General features: G+C 38.1%; 1 protein-coding gene across 1 annotated transcript; it reads right to left on the bottom strand.

Annotated features, from left to right (window-relative positions):
* On the bottom strand, positions 1–19,967 carry LOC131438507 (uncharacterized). The gene is made up of 6 exons (XM_058608590.1): positions 19,767–19,967; positions 19,312–19,629; positions 16,774–19,247; positions 720–2,465; positions 437–658; positions 1–373 (listed from the first exon to the last, which is right to left on the bottom strand). The coding sequence occupies exons 2-6, from the start codon at positions 19,619–19,621 to the stop codon at positions 275–277; spliced, it is 4,851 nt and encodes a 1,616-aa protein (XP_058464573.1). The 5' UTR covers positions 19,622–19,629; positions 19,767–19,967; the 3' UTR covers positions 1–274.
* Between the last annotated feature and the right edge of the window lie 1,349 nt (positions 19,968–21,316).

The raw sequence follows: 21,316 nt of genomic DNA, 5'->3' as shown, positions 1-21,316 counted from the left end.
TATATTTGTGCGTTTTTATAAGAAAATCACGCACATAAAAGTGTTACGCAGATGACGTTAAAAGATACACATTATTGTAAAAGTTTTCCAAAAAACAAACTCCTTCGAGGATAAAAAAAATGATAATGTCAGACTTACTGTCTAAGCCACGAGCATTAAAAGTTGACTAACTTTAAAAACAAACTTGTATAAAATATACGCCAAAAGATTTTCCGGTTCAAGTTCCGGGCACGTTGAGTGGACACCTACTTGTTGCTTGCGCACCTGTGAGCTATCAAACTCGTTGTTTGGAATGCTCCACGATCAACGGATAGCGATTGACCTCCTCGCACATGCTATTAAAATCGTCTACAAATTTTTTGAACTCCTCCGTCTGTAAATTAATTTTATTAATACCAGTTCAACCTTTCCGGTGTTGTTGAGTATCGAAAGTTACCTGTTCCACGGTTTTCTTTGCCTTACTGCCGGTGGTATGTTTTTTCTGTCGTTTTCGCGGTACTGCTTCACTGGATTCATCTTTATCCGCAGCGGTAGATGCATCTGAATCAATTTCAACCTCTACGTCGTCGTCGTCGTCATCGCTAAGGCCAAGGCCTGCTAAATAGATGTTCTGCTTTCGTCGGAGGTTGCGCTTTGGGATTCGGCTGTACGTTCGGTTCTGTGGAGAAGCAGGATGTGAAACGACGTGTGCCTTCTACTTACCGACGAATTCTACTTACAACGCAGCTCTGTGACATTGATGGCACTTCTGGTTCTGCGAACAGTACTACCGGTGGACTCTCTTTTCCTTTGGGGGGTTCCCGATCATCGACAATAGCGGAAACATTTGGCTCCGGTTCCGGCTCAACAACCTGCTTGGTTTGTTTCCGGTTGTTAGCCACCGGTGTGGAAGAACTTAATGCACTATGAATCGATCGTAACTTGGTTGGACTTCCGATGATTTTGGGTATTCGAGATACACCTCTAGTAGTGGGGCCTCGTCTACTTCGACTAGGTGGTCGTGCCGGTAGCATTTTGCGTGCACTCTGCAGTCGTACCTTCAAAGTATCTTTAGTTATGTTTACCGCTGTTGGTTCAGTGAAGAAATCTTCATTGACGTCTTCTTCGAATCCAAACAGATCTTTATTTGGCTGTGTTTCGTTGGGGCCAGCCAGAGAAGTAGTGGAAACTAAGGAACAGTTAGCATTTGTAGTCGGTTCAATTTGGTTGCCAATATCCAGTACACTTGGTCCTGCTAAAGATTGAGTTGGAGCTGGATGAAAGCTTTGGTGCTTCACCAGACTCAATTTACTAAATCGATCACGGCTTTTTGTGAGGGAATTTTTGTTGCTGTTGTTCGAGGAGAATGCACTGTACGAAGCTTTCACCAGAGGGGATTTAACGGGAGAATGATTAGGCGGCATACTGATAATATCCAATGATTTCAGTGGACTTCGGTTTGGATTGTTGAAATCCCTTTCGGATAGAATGATTTCTTTGAATACGTGAGGATCTTTTGTACCACCTGACTTGGGAGGGGCGACGTTCTCAACGTTTGAGTCGTTCATTGCGCATTCCAGCTCGTTGATCATCGTCACGAACTGTTCCGAGTGACGATGAAAATTTTGCAAAACCTCTTTCTGAGCCGAAGTTTTTGGCAAAGTGGAAACTGTTTCGATGGCCTGAATCGATTGTTTCAGAACACGTTGAGATCGTTCATACCACTGTTTTAGCTTCAGATATGTCTTCTTCATGTTAGTTTCGTACTCTCGGAACTTGGCTATTAATCGTTCATCCTCCGACAACCCGTCGGGTCCTTTGCTGAACAAAGAGTTGTGATTTTGAGTGTTCGATTTGTACTTTCGCATTGCAGAGATAAGCTTTTCGCTCATTTCACTGGTTACTTTCAGTTGTTCGTATGATTTTTGAATATCTTGGAACATGGCTGCCGATTTGGATGGTGACAAACCAACAGCATGAGTTGGCCGTGGCATTGATGAATGTGTCGGAGAGGTCTTTCGCGGTGGTGCCGCGGGATCCGCCACCAATTCGATAAGTCCCCTAGCCGGAGATTTCGGGCGGTTGTCGGCATGTCGAATTACAATGTCACTCTCATACGATGGTAGTAGATCTTTCGAGCGGGAAAAGTAGAACGTCTTCGGTAGAATGTTCTCGTTTTGTACTCTCCACGGGGAGGATGCTCCAAGTGGAGAAAAATTCATTGTTACGTTGGGTTGTGTTTGATCCGGTGTTGAAACTGCTAGAGATTTCTCCTGCAACACCCGTCGGATGGGAGGAGCATGTTTTCGGGCAGACACCGGTGCGCTTGGGGGTTCCCTGCCAGTTGGGATGTTTTCGAAATCATCATAATTATTATGGTGATCGTCATAGTTGGAGACCGGTGATACGTCGCGGGAATTTCTATGCTGAATCTGAACCATTTGAGGATTGAGTGGTTGTTCAGAGAATTCGACAATTGCAGTGTCCTGAAAAAGGTAAGTTACAGCGTCCAATTAAGGTATTAATTTATATAAAATAAAGTGTTGGATATAATTAAAAACAATAAAGGGTAATAGAACTATTCGACCTAAAACTAACGAACCAGCACGATGAAGGAGCTCTTAACTATTAATAGGGGTTGTTAAGGCTTTCAGGTGTATCAAGCTTAAATCGTCAGTCGGTGTTGAACAGTCGTTCGCACCGCACGCGTATAGCTCTTGGCTCCTGGAATTTTTTTCTGGCTACCTAGAGTTTCATTGATTCAAGGCTTCAGTCTTTTTCAAGACTACCTGAATCACTAACTAAGTGACTAAGTGATACAAAGAGTGATATTAGAGTGACTAAGTGATACAAAGAGTGATATTAGAGTGACTAAGAAATTAATCAGCCTTTTTTAAGGCTAGCTAGGAGTCTAATCGAAGACTAATTTAGCCTAGTTAATTTAATTTAAAATTTCATTAATTTCAAAAATGCCTGCGTCCAACCGGAAAGGCAACAAGCCTAAGGCTAAAAATAATTCAATACGGAATAAATCACAATCCGTTATTCAACATTTTTCTAATAACATTCACGATCTTATAGAATCTGAATGTAAAAATAAAAGACAACGGACGGATTTCCCTTCCGTTGATTCTATGCCGTCTAACAATATTTACGAGATTCTTCCTGAATCCGATTGTAGCGACATAGAAGAAAATTCTTCAAAAATTCCCAAAATGGACGCTTGTCGTTCTGGGAAGAAACATCAATCTATGCCACCAGTGACGGTGATGATTTCCGACTTCAAAGCATTCCGTACTGAGCTTTCTACTTTTCTCCCGGAAGTAAAAGTCTCATTTCAAATCGGACGAAGAGGAGAATGTCGAGTTTTGGTGGATGGATTGGAAGATTACGAACGTCTTATTCGATATTTGTCCGAGAAACTTCATAAATTTTATTCATATGATATAAAATCAGACAGACCCTTCAAGGCTGTCTTGAAAGGATTATCAAATGATCAAAGTATTGATGAAATTAAAAATGAACTAAAAGAATTGCTTGGTTTTGCCCCTTCCCAAGTAATACTTATGAAAAAAAGAGCGAATGGTACTTCTAAACCACGCTCTGGAATTTCCCATGAACTTTACCTAATACACTTCAATCGAAGTGATGTAAACAATTTGAAAACTTTAGAAAAAGTACGTTTCATTTCCCACATTAAAATTCATTGGGAACATTATAAACGGCATAATCGTATTGCTAACTTAACGCAATGTCGTCGTTGCCAAGGCTTCGGTCATGGAACCAAAAATTGTCATATGGATATACGGTGTTTGAATTGTGGTAAATCGCATTCGAAAGACGATTGTCCAACGAATGAAACCACTGATAAATTTTCATGTTCAAATTGCAATGGAAATCATAAATCCAATTATTTGAAATGTCCTGACAGGGAAAAAATTTTAAACGCTCGTTCGCTTCGACAACAAGTCAAATCAACGACCTTAAATTTACAGAACATACCTGAAAATCAGAAAACCGTTACAAATGCCACGCCTAATTCGGCACTGATTTCTTCGAAACAAAAAACAGGTACGCCTGTCAATTCGTCTTCTAACGAAAACAATTTATTGACAGGTAGATCGACCTCGTCATCATCTTCTTCTAATGTCAGTTATGCTGGTATATTAGGTAGAAATCTATCACCTATTTCTTCTAATGTAAATAATCAAAACACAGGACCGCCTTGCAGTTCTTCTTCTAACGAAAACAATTTATTAATAGGTAGACCGGCCAAATCATCTTCTTCTAATGGCAGTCTACCTACAAATATTCCTTCAATGCCATTCGCTTCTTTAAATGAAGTCGATTTAGGCGATATAACTGAAAATAAAATGATCTACCTACAAGATCAACTTTTTCAAATGATCATCCAAATGAATTCAACTTCATCACTTTTTGAAGCATTTCAAATTGGATGGAAATTTGCAAATAATATTATAATGAATTTAAAATTTAACAGTGATGTTAAATAATTATTTGAATATTTTAAATTGGAATGCTCGATCTTTGAAATCAAGTGAAGATGAATTTTATAATTTTCTCAAAGTTCACAAAATTCATATTGCCATTGTGACAGAAACTTTTCTTAAACCAAATGTAAAATTGAAAAGTAATCCACATTATGTGGTTCATCGATTTGACAGGTTTACTGGAATGGGTGGTGGAGTTGCCATTTTTGTCCAACGGCAAATCAAACATCGAATTTTACCTTCTTTCAATACTAAAGTTATTGAAAGCTTGGGAATCGAAGTTGAAACCATTCATGGAATTTATTTCATCGCTGGAGCATATTTGCCATTCCAATGCACCGGCGAACAATTAAATTTCTTTAAAGGCGATTTGCAAAAACTTACAAGATATCGATCGAAATTTTTCGTAATAGGGGACTTAAATGCTAAGCATGTCCAGTGGAATTGTAGGCAAAATAACAGTAATGGTAAAATACTTCATAATCAACTCTCAGCTGGTTACTTCACAGTTCTTCATCCCAGTAATCCTACTTGTTTCTCTTCCGTGAAAAACCCGTCTACAATTGATCTGGTTCTAACAGATCAAAGTCACATTTGTAGTGAACCGATTACTCATGCTGACTTTGACTCAGATCATCTTCCAGTAACATTCAGACTTTCCAACGAAGCTATAATTAATCCAATTAGTTCTATTTTCAACTATCATAGAGCTAATTGGTTGGATTACAGATCTCACATTGAAAATCATGTGGATCATGAAACTATTTTAGAAAATTCTGCGGACATCGACACAGCAATTGACAATTTGAATCATTATATTATCGAAGCTAGAAATCTTTCAGTTCCCAAAGCTCAAACTAAATTAAATTCTCCTATCATCGATGACAATCTTCAACTGCTCATTCGGTTGAAGAATGTTCGTCGACGACAATATCAACGTTCTCGTGATCCTGCTATGAAAAACATAGTTAAGGATTTACAAAAAGAAATTAAACATAGATTTACTCTTTTGCGAAATGAAAATTTCGCTAAAGAAGTTGAACAAATTAAACCATATTCTAAACCTTTCTGGAAACTTTCTAAGGTTCTTAAGAAACCTCAGAAACCAATTCCTGCTCTCAAGGAAGGAAATCAAATACTTCTTACAAATGGTGAAAAAGCTCAAAAACTTGCTCAGCAGTTCGAGAGTGTTCACAATTTTAATTTAAACGTTGTGAGTCCCATTGAAAATGAAGTCTCACTGAAATATGATCATATTTCAACCCAAGTGTTATCACACGATGACATTATTGAGACGAATTTTGATGAAATTAAATCAATTATTAGGAAACTCAAAAACATGAAGGCTCCTGGTAATGATGGAATTTTTAATATTCTTATTAAAAATCTTCCCGATGTTGCCTTGAGACTCCTGGTTAAAATTTTCAACAAGTGTTTTTCATTAGCTTACTTCCCAAAAAGATGGAAAAACGCTAAAGTAATTCCTATCCTAAAACCTGATAAAAACCCAGCAGAAACATCAAGTTATCGCCCAATTAGCTTACTTTCTTCTATCAGTAAACTTTTTGAAAAAATTATCTTGTTGAGAATGATGTCTCATATAAATGAGAATTCAATTTTTTTACCAGAGCAGTTTGGATTTCGTCATGAACATTCAACTACTCATCAACTTGTCAGAGTAACGAACATGATAAAAGCAAATAAATCTTCTGGGTTATCCACTGGAGTTGCTCTTCTAGACATAGAAAAAGCATTCGACAGTGTTTGGCACAAAGGTTTAATAGCAAAAATGTCCGATTTCCAGTTTCCTATTTATTTGATCAAAATGATTCAAAATTATCTAACTGATCGTACTCTTCAGGTTAGCTATCAGAACTGTAAATCTGAATTGCTACCCGTACGAGCCGGTGTTCCGCAGGGTTCGAGCGTAGCTCCAATCTTGTATAATATTTTCACTTCTGATCTTCCAAATCTACCCGTTGGTTGTCAGAAATCGCTATTCTGTGACGACACAAGTCTGTTAGCCACAGGTAGAAATCTAAGAGTGATCTGCAGTCGCCTACAAAGAAGTTTAAATATTTTCAGTGATTATCTGTCAAAATGGAAAATTAAACCAAATGCAGCAAAAACGCAATTAATTATCTTTCCTCACAAGCCAAGAGCTTCTTTTCTTAAACCAAACAATAATCACATTCTTAAATTGAATGGCTTGGAATTGACATGGTCTGATCAAGCTAAATACTTAGGTTTAACGTATGACAAAAAACTCACTTTCAAGGATCACATTGAAGGAATCCAGGCAAAGTGTAATAAATATATTAAATTTTTATATCCTCTTATAAACAGAAATTCTAAGCTCTGTCTAAAAAACAAACTGTTAATTTATAAACAAATTTTCAGACCAGCCATGCTTTATGCGGTACCAATTTGGTCAAGCTGTTGTTCCACCAGGAAGAAAACGCTTCAAAGGATTCAGAATAAAATTCTGAAAATGATTCTGAAGCGTCCTCCCTGGTTTAGTACAAATGAGTTACACAGACTCACAAATATAGAACCATTAGATGTAATGTCACATAATATTATAAGCAAATTCCGACAAAAATCGATGCAATCTTCAATTGAATCGATTCGCTCTCTGTATTAGTTAGTAAGTTAGTATATAAGTTCCTTTTCCCCATTACACAAGTACAAGTAGGTTTAGAATTTTCCCTACACAAAAATCTCAGAATTGCGGAAGCAAATAATGTCTTCATGGTAATAACCAAATCATATATATATATATATATATATATATATATATATATATATATATATATATATATATATATATATATATATATATATATATATATATATATATATATATATATATATATATATATATATATATATATATATATATATATATATATATATATATATATATATGTATATATATATATATATATATATATATATATATATATATATATATATATATATATATATATATATATATATATAACAGGGCTGAAAAGTCACCACTTGTGGCTGAACACCCAATTTAAATCTTATTAATTTAATTTTAACTCATATTCCAATGAATAGTTATTTAAAAAAAAAAAAAAAAAAAAAAAAGCTTAAATCGAACAATGTTATATGAACTAGTATTTAAAATGACGTTCAAATTACATGTAAATCCTCGAAACATTTCTTATATTCAGTTTTCGATATGGCCATCAGAGCCATCTGCGATTTTTCCATAATCTCATCTCGGGTGCTGAGCCGCGTTCCACGGAGCGGTTTCTTCAGTCGACCGAACAGGAAAATATCGCAGGGAGCCAAATCAGGTGAGTTCGTTGGTTGCTGAATGGCATTTGTTTCGTTTTTAGCCAAATGTTCACGGATAACGATGGCATTGTGTAACGGTGCGAATGAATCCCGTACAGCTTTTTGATATTTTGTTTTACTAAAATATCGAGATACATGAAATATTGAAATATATGAGCGATTGCGTCATCACCCAGCTGCTAGTCGTTCGCATTCGAGAAAAATACACCGAAATGTGAGCTACGCAGAAAAATCAATTAATCGGCCATTCTAAGGATTTCCCAAAGAACTATTAGAATTATTCTTTGTAATATGCAAATCGGAAGTAAAAATAATCCGTTTAGAATAATTCTAATGAAATATTCGGTATAGTGAACCGATCGCAGTGTGGACTGCGCATTAAACAAATGCAAATAACCAACATTCTGTTGCTTTGAGTTCAAGAATAGTGTTTGATATGGGAGAAAATTCCACAATATAGCACCTTTAGGGACTAGAAATGAATCCCAAATAACATTATGACAGTTTCATATCGGAAGTCTTTCATTCATGCAGCAACTTTCCAAATGCTCTAGTTTTGAAAACCTAATGTGGGCGGAACAGTTATTTTGAAGACATAAGACAAATGTAGTCAATCGTTTAGTTTTATTTTTATAAAACATTTGTGAAAGCTTGAACTTGTCTCAATGCAAGCATGCATCGATGATTCCCAACACGGGTTTATGCCTAAGCGACCAATCTCTTATCCTTTACATCTTACGTGACCAACGCCATGTCAAATGGTTTTCAGACGGATGTAATCTATAACGAACTTGTGTTTCGGAAGAATTTTTTGCAACATCTGGAATTCCGCAGGGGAGCCATCTCGGCCCTTTGATCTTCTTGCTGTACTTTAACGACGTTAATTTTTCTCTGGAAGGACTGCGCATAACTTTTGCAGATAACCTCAAGATCTACCACGTTATTCGCAGCTCAGAGGATGTGACGTTTCTTCAACGACAAATCGCAATCTTTTCGGATTGGTGCAAATTGAATCACATGACCGTTAATCCAGGAAAATGCTTGATCATTACGCTTACGAGATAAAAAGTGCCGATTCATGATTGATAGATCGACGTGCATCAAGGACCTTGGCGGTTTTCTTGACGAGCAGTTAACATTCAAGCAACAGCAAACTTCTCGCTGCCTTGGATTCGTGATGAAGCATTTTACGGATGTTTACTGCTTGAAATCCCTATACTGTTCACTCGTTCGTTCTATTCTGGAATATTGTTCAGCTGTTTGGAACCATCATTGCTTTAATGGCGTTAATAGAATCGAGTCGATTCGACATAGATTCGTTCGATTCGCTCTTCGCCGTTTAGCTTGGACCAATCCTCATCAACTACCGAGCTATGAAAGTCGCGGATTGCTAATTGGGCTGGACACGAGGCCCGCCATATCAATTGCGGAGCGCGCTAAGCGTCACAGAGAGAATAAAATGCAAACGCAATCAGTTGAAACCGAATGGTCCTTTTCAATACTACAAATCTTAAACGGTCAAACAGTATCAAATCAATTGTTATCTATACATCTATACGAATGCAGTCCTACGTCAATCTCGTGGTTATGTTTCGAGTATTACCTACTCCAAGTTTTTCGACTGAAAACTCTCTCATTATCATTCACAGACTCACGGCCACTGCCCCTGATAAACGACTGTTTTGTTCAGAGTATCGTTGCCGAAACACTAATCTCACATTTGCAATGTCGTCGCACCATTGAATCCGTTTTTAACGCAAAATTTAATGCAAACTTATTGTTACAAATTCAATTCCATTTTGAAAATTGTACAACATTGAGGACACGCACCATCGCAGATGTACTCAATACAGCGTAACTTTTACAAATATTCAGGTATCAAGCTGAAAATTTGATAAAATATCAATGACAGATGTGGCAACCTAAAAAAATAAAAAATCGAATCGGGTGACTGAGAGCGCCATACGGTGGTGATTCCGGGAACTTTTTGTTTATGGTTTATTGTTGTTTCTTTTACAATTCATCTGACAATGTATGTCCTAATGAATAAAAAATTAATGTTAAAAGCAAATCTTAAAGTACATTATTACGGTAGACAACACGAAAACGATCAAGTAATCTAAGATAAAAAACATTAGACGACAGGTTGAAATTAAAATATTCGGCAAATTCATTGAATCGTAGGCAAACGGATCTGAATGGTTCATATTGACCATATAGTGTGTTACGAGTTTCCAATAGCAGAAAAGGTCGTAATCGAAGAAACCTCTCAGGAGTATACAAACTTAGTCGCTCGAGTAAAGCAGGGCAGCCGACACTACCCATAAGCAGTTTCGCAGCAAATGATGCTTGAGCATATGCTCTTCTCAATTCCAAAGGTTCGAGATGTAGTAAACAGCAACGGTTCTCGTATGACGGTAGCTGCGTTGGATCAGACCAAGTTTAAAACTGTGATGCGTATCTCACAAATTTTCGTTGAATTGCCTCAATCCTGGTAATCCAATTAGAGTGGAACGGGCACCATACATCCGCATTAGATTCGAGCAATGACCGAACCAGCGAGCAATATAGGGATCTCAAACATAACGGATTACGGAACTCGGACGAAATCTTAAAGATGAATTCCAGTTGTCGGTTTGCTTTACGAATGATGTTGTCATAGTGTAACTTGAAAGTAACTTCACGATCCAGAATCACGCCAAGATCTTTAATGTGCTCTGTTCGGCCAAGGGAGCGTTCTGAGATTTTGTAGTCGACAGCAACTGGAGCTGTTTTTACGGAGGAAGAAAATAATCCTGCATTTTTCGACGCTCAAGTCCAAAAGGTTGTTAGAGCACCAATTTTTGAATGCATTCAGCATTTTTTTTTTGTAATTCGATGCAGTCCGAAAGGCACTTGATGATTTTAAAAATTTTTGTGTCGTGTGCGTAAAATAATCGACAATCCAGTGGCAAAAGCAGAGACACATCGTAGATGTAAATCGTGAACAGCAGCGGGCCGAGTATGCTACCTTTTGGAACTCCGGAAAGGTTCGAAAATTAATCCGACATAAGTGAGCTAATTAAAAACTCGCACAAAGCGTTGCGATAAATGCGATCTGAACCAACAAACTGCACGAGTAGAAACGTCAAGTAACTCTAATTTCTTTAGAAGGATTCCGTGATCTATCCGGTCGAATGCCGCCTTAGGATCGATGTAAGCCGCATCAATCTGCAACCCACAGTCCAAATTTCGTAAACATTTTGAAGTGAACTGCACGAGATTTGTCGAAATTTTTGCTTTGCACGGGATTATTAATATTGAATTGCGGGAGCAAGCCGAGCAATAGGGCACAAAAGAAAAACAAGATGTGCAGTGTATGATGTCGCGATACAAAGAAATTAGCCTTCACTATTAAGCACTCGTAGGGAACCAACCGAATTCAACTCCAGTCGATAATCGATCTTAATTAATTAGAGTCTCAAAACAGCTAACAATAATAATTCTCTGACAGAAGCGCGTCAGACTCACGTACAATGTTGCGAGTACTATTACGCGAGTATATATTTGATCAAGGTAGCATGTACACCGGACTAAAATATATTAGTGGCCAAAATAGCTCCGTTACCCTACTGGTCGTTAACTGATGCGGGTAGATCATGCACACGCACTTCTATTGCACTGTCTTCCATATTCACTGGTATGTTGTACTTGATGTTTTCATGTTTCACGTAGTGCACATTGTTATTGTCTTTAGCGAATTGAATTGTTATTGTCTTTAGCGAATTCTATATAGAACTGGGTGTAAACAACGTTGTTTGTCTTGTTGCATTGAAGCACGAGCACATGTTTTGGATCAAGATGCATATGCTCCTTGAGCAAATCTTCAAGTTCCCGTATCAAAGGTCGAATTTTGCACTGCCTGAAGTCAACAATAATTGCATTATTTCGAAATGGCTTTCGTTCATTTGATTCACTCATTTCGAGATCGCACTATCATTCACTACACAATACTCCACTTGACTTCTGCCTTTTCGAATCTAAGCGGTTTTGTTTTATCGACGGACTTGGATGAGATGTGAAAGCGAACTGATTTAATTATATTAGTTGATAGTTAAACAAACTGAATTCCATTATACCCGGCCACAGTTCCCGGTTCCGGAATAACTGGGAACAGTGGTCAAAATCGTTAAGGTGGAATTAATTGTTATGGTATTATGCAAAAGAAATCTTCAAAACAAGCTACAGAATTCGCTCAATTTTTATAAAAATAGTCCTACGATGAGATGTATGGTAGAATAAACACTAAGCACAGTGGCGTATCTAGGAGGGCAAACCACTCGCTACGTTTTTTTAGGGGGCGGCAAACCAATCCTTGGGGGACCTGTTTTTTTTTGCTCGCCCAAGTCATCTTTCCGGAGATGGAGTTCAGTTTTGTTTTGTTGTTTGTTCACTAAACCAACGATGGAACGATGGAAAATCTCTTATTTTGCCACGGGCGCCAAATTTCCTCGATACCTGGAGTTTAGTAAGTACCGCCTGAATGTTTGGAAGAAGTTTCAGAAGTTGCCAGTAATATTTGGTGTGGCAAGCGATCTGTGCTTGCAGTAAATTCAGCACGCCGCAAAGGCAGAAAAGTCTCGGGCCTAACACATAGATGGCGCAAGTTTCATTGCAGTCAATTTTTTTGGCATTAAAAATGCCTTACTCTTCACTATATGGGGCCGGGTGTCAATTAAAAGTTTCAAAAATAGTCGCGTAACCTTTTTGTGTCATAATTTTGAACGTTAATAACTCGGTCATTTGTTGATGGATTGTTATAATTCAACAACCAATCGATTCGGAAACTTTTAACTTAAACATGTATGACGACGTCGTTTCAATGTTTCAATAGCATACTATTGAAAAAATGGTTGGAATCGACCTATGTTTTCATCCACCAATCCCTGTTGTACAAAATGACGTCAACTTCTTGTTCGGCATAGGAGGCTTTGCGTCATGCATAAAAAACACCTTATCGTTATGCGTAGTATGAAGAGAAATCTATAAATATAGGCTGCACAATATTTCTTTGCCTAGTTGATGTTTGACTGTGAATGAAACAGGTAGCTCTTCCAGTGAGCTGATGACTGGATTGTATATGCCTTCAATTGCTGGATTGTCGCTTTTGCATTATGTGTTGGTGAAATTTCTTGTTGTCTGTGCAACACCGTGTTCGCTTGTGTATCTTATATATCATTTAGCTATTGAAGAACCGAGTCATTTTCTGTCATAATTTTGAACGCTTATAACTCAGTCATTTGTTGATGGATTTAATTAATTCAACAACCAATCGATTCGGAAACATTTTACTTGAACTTATGAGATAACGTCATTTGAATATTTCAATTGCATGCCATTGAAAAATTGGTTTGAATTGAGTATTTTATTTATACCGTTTTCGTTTATTGATCAGAGCAGCCCGAAAGCTGACCCAGAGTCGCCCAAACAACGTTTGATATGTTTGTTTTAGCAACCTGAGGTCGCTCTAGATCGGACTCCAATCGCGTAGTTTCGCTCTGAAAATTTTCTCGGGTCGCACCACGCATCCAGCCGAGTTTGTTTATTTTTTCTTTTTTTCATGAGTTGTTGTTTAGGGCGCGTGCCACGTGTTCGTTTTACTCGGAGTCAGAGAAGCCCGCGTCTAGGTTCAAAAACGAAAACGGTATTAGGTTCTCTGGTAACTATCAGGCCAATTTAGAATTATCGGCGATAGATTTTTCGGATCTAATTTGCAGCGCTTGTTCCTCGATGATTTGTTAATGGATTTTCCTAATTTAAATGATTCTGTATTGTAAGCTTCAATATTGTAAGTTTAAAAATGTTTTAATTTGTCAACGGATCGGTTTGCATACTTAAATCTCCATTCCCATACGAACAAAACGGTGGCGCGAAAATGGATTCAGTATAAAGTTGCGTTATGATGATAATCATAGATACTTCTTTTTCATTATATGTTACTGAACAAGTTGTTGTCTCATCAGGAATTAAACGCTTCAAAATATTCAAAATTAAATTCTGAAACTTGGCTAAAAGCGGCCTCTTCGGTTTAGTAGTATAAATGAGTTCCACAGGCTCACATATACAGAACAATTAGATGCAATATCATATAGTATCAAAGATAAACTCCAGGTAAGTTTACCTGCGATTTTACATGTATCGTTTGAATAGGAACCCTCGTAGAATTTGGTTAACCGTCAGTTTCAGTTTAATTATTATTTGCTTCAAAACAATAGGCGTCTGATGGCTACACGCGTTGTAACTATGACAATGTTCATTCGTGTGTTAATAACATCAAGTTACAATATGAACAAAATTTCGGAATTTTGTTGCGTATCCATTACATTTATTCCTAATATGCCAAAACGAAAATCAATGTAAGTAACTTAATATTTTATGCGGACTGTTTTACATGTTTTCTTCCTCGTATTGTTGCCATATTATTTACCGACACTTTCCGAAGATTATCGACGATTTTGAAGGATTAATAAAATTACACCATTACTGAGATTACTGGTACAACATTCTCTTGGGTCGATTAACTGTTTATAAAATTAATAAGTCCACCCAGTGAACGACCATTATTAGGTTAAAACTGGGGGTAAATAAACGATATAAATCAAATCAAATTAATAAGTTTGTACGTTTCTCGAAAATTATCATAAAATAGTTTCATTTGTTTAGGTTTAAATCTTCAGGTTGCTTGTATCTAAAATTGAGCTTTCAAGTAACTTTGAAGTGTCGTGAAGTTTAGTGTATCATCATCATTATCATCTTTATTTTTGTATTTATTATGAAGACCCTAGAAACGTTTCATTTTTAATGTTATTGTGCTCGGTCGTGTCTTGAATACAACCTTCTAATTTTTTCATTTAATACTTACCTTTAGGACAGCGGTTAAAATTTCATGATATTCTATTAATTAGTTTGTCAGTTATTGTGCTAAAAGTGACGCTACTTTTGTTATTTTCAGAAAAATGGATCAACAACAATGTTGTGTTTTAATTGTACACTGCTTCTTGATGAGAAAAATTACCGTTCAAGCAAAGCAATGGCTTGAAAAGTGTAATGGAGATTCTGCTTCATCAGAAACAACAATAAAACGTTGATTTACCAGTAACCAGTAACACCAAAAAACATAAAAAAATCCTCAAAACCGTTTTGAATGATTGAAAAACGAAGTTGCATGAGTTAGCTGACATCGTAAAGCTATCAAAAGAACGTGTTGGTGTTAGATTGCATGAGCATTTGACTATGAAAAAGCTCTGTTCAAAGTGATTGCCGAGTTCACTCACTGCTGACTAAAACGAGAACGTGTTGATGACTCTGAACAGTGTTTGGTCATGTTTAAACGTAACAAACCGGTATTTTTACGTCGATATTTGACAATGGATGAAACATGGATTCATCACTTCACTCCGGAATTAAAACTCGGCTGGAAAGGTTATGGTCTCGGTATTTTGAGATGTGCGTGGTGTAATATTTATCGACTATATTAAGAAAGGAAATACCATTAACAGTATATATTATGTGCACCTCGTGCACTGCACAACCAATTAAATTGAAGGAATTTACAGCATCCCCATCCACATTCAAGTATATTTTTAGGTTCTCTGTTTAATCGATGAAAGTAGGTCGGATTGGCCGAACCCTAAGCCGCCAAACGATCTTTTCATATCACATTACCATAGAAATCGAGTACTTTGCCTTGTGCGCCAAAATCCAAAATTACACACATCTCATATACATCCAACATAGAATTTAAAGCATCTCTTGTCGCTGTGTGTCTATTACGTGCACATGAGTTACTGTACATATTCCAGAAAAGAAAAAAATACTCAGCTTAGCTATGGGATTTGTTGTTTTCTCAGAAACTTCATTGGTTTATGCTTATGGCAGTTGAAAACAAATTGCTGTCTCAGTTGTAACATCAAAGCGATTTTATTGATGAAGTTATTGACAGATTTGCTCGATGTGCAGAGCGCGCAATTCTTCTGTTGTATCGGTGATACGAAATAAGTTTAAAAGAAAATTCCCACCCAAAAGTATACCGTTATTTCATTGTATTGAAAAACGCAAGCGAATATTCATTCTTTAATGTTTAGTTTTCACTTACAACGAACTGTTACATCCGATATCATATCATATAAGCAGTGCACAACTAGTAAATTTTGTTACGAGACGCCACTGCGCTCGCCGGTACGAAATTTCGCACGAATGAAGAGGTTATCGCTGAAATTGACTCCTATTTCGAGGCAAAAGATTAATCGTTCTACAAAAGCGGTATTGAAATGTTAGAGCGGAGATTACGTTGATGAATAAAGTAAATTTTGATACAAAAAAAAAACGCGTTCTCTTTGTTAGGCCCGGTACTCTTCAGCTTATATGGTATATGAAGAGTGATGATCCCAGAAGCTCCTGCTGCCCAGGAAGGACACTCTGTTTTGACTGGATCTGGTATCGTGTCGTTGTGAGAAACCGATTGTTGTTTTTGTACTCGCCAGTGTCAATCCGCCTTGACATAATACCAGTTTTGGGAGCCAGTGAAGCGAAAACGGGAATTACGCAGGAGTGTATAAGCAAAGCTTCCTTTTAAGTAATAAATAGCCTCGGAAGAAAGAGGCAAGCAGTCCAAGGTGTTACAGTGGATATGGCAAATCAGTCCCAACACTCAAAATGTTCGGTAGGTTAAGAGCTACCGGAACACGTGAGCTGGCTAAGTGCATAAAGCATTTAATCTTTTAAAGAAAATCTCGTCGTGCTGAGTAGAATGACATATAACATGGGCGGTCTCCGGAACCCTGATCAGAAGTAGATTTTTTTCAGCGATTCTATATTAGTTCTATTGTTAGAACCTATACTCTATATCCAGTGCTCACACCCGAGAATAACAGGCTAGATAAGAAAAAAAAGTTACAAAGCAACAATTACTTACCACCATCGTGTCCTTTCCATCGGGATGCTGCCGAACTGGGCCTCCGCCGATCTTTCTCACTACTTCCCTAATGCGTCCCATGTCGGTTCCGAACACACAGTGCGATGCTTTTTTAGCTGGTGTGGCTTTTTTCTTGCGAGGCATCCGAGGCTTTTTGCTGACTGTGCTGGCTTTTTTTCCTGTTCCCACCATTGCTGCTACGGGCGTTTGACTGGGAGAATCGAATGCATAGATGTCTCCGTCCGCTGGGATGGGTTCCGGTGGTGGTAATGCTGTCAGGCTGGCCACACTTACCGATCGGGTTAGAGCGACGTCTTCCGCGTAACGACGATATATTGGCACGTGGGACGATGATTCATCTACGGCGATGCAATTATCTTGTCTCTGGATGCCGGGTGATAAGAGAACCCCGCGCGGAACCGAACTACTGCGGGGAGTTGTAATGTTTTTGGTGCTAATCTCCTTTGCGTTGCGTAGTACTGATTTACTTCGTGCCCGACTGCTTGGTTTGCCGGCTTCGGAGTTTGATTGCTTATCTTTTCTATTACTTCTAGATGGTTCTACATTAGTGTCAGTGGGCTCAGTGCGATTGACTGCATCGTTCCGAGAACGATTATGACGCTGTTCAGCTTCAATATTTCTTCGTGTTCGAGGGCGACCACGCGCGACTCTTGATTCTGGAACTGGAACTGCGTTTGCTTTTGGAGAATGCTTCACAAGTGAATTAATGCAGCAGGGACACTTCGGTTGTTTTGGTGCCAACGCTGTTCGACCCCTGGATGCAGATCTTGTGCGATAACGGCTTGTCGGTGCTGTTGCTTCCGGTGTAGATTCTGAGTTTTTCGGATTGTCAGAGTGCGCCTTGGGTGAAACATTTTCTTCCTTCGATGACAGATTTTGACTGACCGGCGATACGAATTGGGACCGATTTCTTGATTTGTCACTGTTGGAAAAACTTTCGCTCGGCACCGATTCAGTGCGCGGTCGTTTTTCTGGCATCGTTTCGCTAGATGCTGTTGAGGAGGACGATGTGTTTTGACTGTGATCGTGACCCGGTTTAGGACGTCTACGCTTTGAAACATGCGAAAACACATCAACAGTGGGCGATTTGAACAAATTTTCTTCGGTAGTTTTTCTGAAGCTCTCGGATTGTAGCGTTTTGCGAAGGTCCAACCGGTTTATGCTTGTCCTATCTGAAACCAGTTTGTTTTGAATATCTTCCAATGGTTTGCGTATCGCAGCAGAAACGAAACCCTTTTGTGTGTCATTTTCTTTGTTATGCCACAGTTTGGGACGTCTTCTGGTGGAAATGTTAGAAAATTGATTCGTTCCCGGCGTCTTTAAAACGCTATCGTCCGCTGTTTGTTTGTCTGAGTCAAGCTTATCCAAACCCGTAGATTCTTCGTCAATAACTTTTGCAATATCTACAGACAATTTTGAATCATTTTTATGATGTTCTGTTGTGACATTCATTATTTCTTCCGATAAAACCGTACTGGCTATTTTGGACGCGGCAGAGGAAATCGTTTTCGATTGTTTTTTCGTCTGGGTCTTAGACCTGGCAGTCCGTTCATTCTTTGTAGGTTTTTCCTGTGTCACATTTGGAGACTGCTTATTCGCATCATCGCTTGCATTTTGTTGATCGGAACTTTGTTTTTCCAAACTAGAAGGTTCATCGTCAATAACTTTTGCCGTATCCAAAGGTACGTTTGAATCAATTTCAAGCTGTTCGGAATTTCTCTTTTGTCGTTGAGATTCGTCATTACTAGTTTCCTCAGTTGAAACCGTATCGATATTTGGCAATGGTTCTAAAGATTTGTCGGATTCCAAGATGTTCTTCGATCGCGTCTTAGGTTTCACATTCCGTTTATTTTTTGTCGATTTTTCTGTCGACTCCTTCAAACTTTGTTTAGTAGCATTTTGACGTTTTCCCGTAGTTGCAGTTCTAGACTTAACAGCAGAAGATGCTCTCGTTCGTACATTTATATTTGGAGTTCTCAACGTTTTATCTCTTGAAGACGATCTTGTTCTGACTGATGGGGCCGTTTCTTTTTTCTTAGCAGTTGACCTTGTTTCAATATGATTCGAAGGAACAACATTTTCGTTGTCTATCGGCGTTTTGTTCAAATCGATCTCTTGCGTACGGGTTTCCGGGTCCTCAATCGCACTGTTTTCTCGCACGGTTTCAAGTTCTTGTTCTGCATGCCGTGTACTTCTGGATACCACTTTGTTTCGTCGTTTCGTTACCATTACAAAATCTCCCGAAAATATGTTTCGATTCATACTACGATTTCTAATGGGTCGTGCCAAACTATCTCGCTCTCCACCGGCCATAGATCCTCCCGTACGACGAATAGCAACCGAAGACTTTGGCCTGTCTCGATGCACGCCGGGTGTTTGAATAATATTTATTATGCTCATATTAGTATCTTCTGGTCCGAACGATTTTGCGCTTTGACGACTGGTTGATTCCACTAAAAAAAAAGATGAAAACCTATGAAATTCAAAACAAATTTGATTTCACATCAGTACCATTACCCGTCTCTTCCAAAGTCATATCTATGTTGCTCAGCCGTGTTGAGGGTCGCAATATCGCGCCTGCAGTCAACATCATCAGCGAAGAATCGTCCACGGTCACCAGTGTGTTCTCTGCACTTGACAACATTATAACGGAATCATCCTCTACGACGGATTGTGCCGCCGGAGACTGGAACATTCTACGTTCTCTGTTGGTTACTTTTTCACCTGCATTCTTCGGCTGAGGTATTTCTTCAGCAATATTAACTTCTTCTTCAATTGCTTTATTTTGCTTTTTCTTAGCTGTAGTTTTTTTTCGTCGCGGTGCCATTATATATACTGTAAGGTAATGAGAAATCATGAATTAATCTCCGATGCGTCAATGTAAACAACGTAAACGACGTCATCAGTAAGATGCGCCATTTTTCCAGGCGATATAACCTCAACAGCCATTTGATTCAAATGTCAACACATACCTCAATGAATGTTGGAAGCCAGAATGACTGCCAAAAAAACACTATCAAATTATATTAAATCATCAGAATTCTTCACTGATTTGATCCATAGACTTTTAACAGCATACTGATATGGTTTTCGAAAACTTTTTTATATATTTCACACGATTTTTCACGAATTTTTTCGGAGCACAAAATTACTCAGTTCCTAGTTTGTGTTTGTCGGTTTGATGTTTGAATTATCACGGTTTGCTTTAATTTCGTTCTCCGAAGCTTTCAGCGTGTGTGGATGCAAGCGAAATCGATAGGCAGCTTTCGCCGTTTACAGTATTGGTAAAGTTTTTTTTACCACATGTGCTGCCACCTGGTTTCGACTGGCTCTTCTAAGCAGGGTTGCCAGGTTGTGTTTTAATTAATTCTTGGTTGCCGCAAATATTAGGGCATGTTCAGGAGTGTTCTAGTTCTAGATGCATAATTTATGTCAGTTTTAAAATTTTAATCTGAATAATTATTACAAAATAAAATGGCAACCCCAGCACCGCTTTATCTGTGTTTCACTGTTTCAAATATAGAAAAAATAGAACGGCAGTGTATACCAGTTTTAAATTTGACAGTAGAACTGTTCGAATGAATAAAACTAAAACGGTTTTCTGGTGACACGTTTGTTTCAGTTATAATATAGACCACCCATATGAATCTTGCAGCTGCTGAAGTTGCTCTTAGGGCATATTCAGGAGTGTTCTAGTTCTAGATGCATAATTTATGTCAGTTTTAAAATTTAAATCTGGAAATTATAACAAAATAAACTGGCAGCCCAGCAGCGTTTTATCTGTGTTTCAAATATAGAAAAAATAGAACGGCAATGTATACCAGTTTTAAATTTGACAGTAGAACTGTTCGAATAAATAAAACTAAAACGGTTTTCTGGGGGCACGTTTGTTTCAATTTCAGTTATTTTATAGACCACCCATAACAGTTCGGCTGAAAAGTTCGTATCGTTTAATAGAAACACACATTTTTTTTACCAAAATTCGTTTTTATTATTCAACATAATTGCCATCAGAGGCGATACAGCGATTATAGCGATCTTCCAACTTTTCGATACCATTTTTGTAGTACGATTTGTCCTTTGCCTCAAAATAGGCCTCAGTTTCAGCGATTACCTCTTCATCGCTTCTAAATTTTTTACCAGCGAGCCTTCTCTTGAGGTCTGAGAACAGGAAAAAGTCACTGGGGGCCAAATCTGGAGAATACGGTGGATGAGGGAGCAATTCGAAGCTTAATTCGTTAAATTTCAGCATGGTTTTCATCGACTTGTGACACGGTGCATTGTCTTGATGAAACAAAACTTTTTTCTTCTTCAAATGAGGACGTTTTTTTTTTGAAATTTCGTCCTTCAAACGCTCTAAGAACGCTATATAATAGTCACTGTTGATGGTTTTTCCCTTTTCAAGGTAGTCGATGAAAATTATACCATGCGAATCCCAAAATACAGACGCCATAACCTTACCGACCGATTGTTGAGTCTTTCCACGCTTTGGGTTCGGTTCATCGCGTGCAGTCCACTCAGC

Source organism: Malaya genurostris, chromosome 1, assembly GCF_030247185.1.
Source record: "Malaya genurostris strain Urasoe2022 chromosome 1, Malgen_1.1, whole genome shotgun sequence".
NCBI classification, from domain to species: domain Eukaryota; kingdom Metazoa; phylum Arthropoda; class Insecta; order Diptera; family Culicidae; genus Malaya; species Malaya genurostris.
The sequence above is the reverse complement of the archived record's forward strand: the minus strand, read 5'-3'. Positions and strand labels throughout refer to the sequence as shown.

Bases quoted from the DNA above. Each gene is read 5' to 3' on its own strand.
- LOC131438507 (XM_058608590.1), bottom strand. From the start codon at position 19,621: ATGGCACCGCGACGAAAAAAAACTACAGCTAAGAAAAAGCAAAATAAA. The intron at 19,248-19,311 runs GTAATGGTACTG...CTTTTTTTTTAG, and splicing joins TATGACTTTGGAAGAGACGG to TGGAATCAACCAGTCGTCAA. The intron at 2,466-16,773 runs GTAAGTAATTGT...TACCTTTTTCAG, and splicing joins ATGGAAAGGACACGATGGTG to GACACTGCAATTGTCGAATT.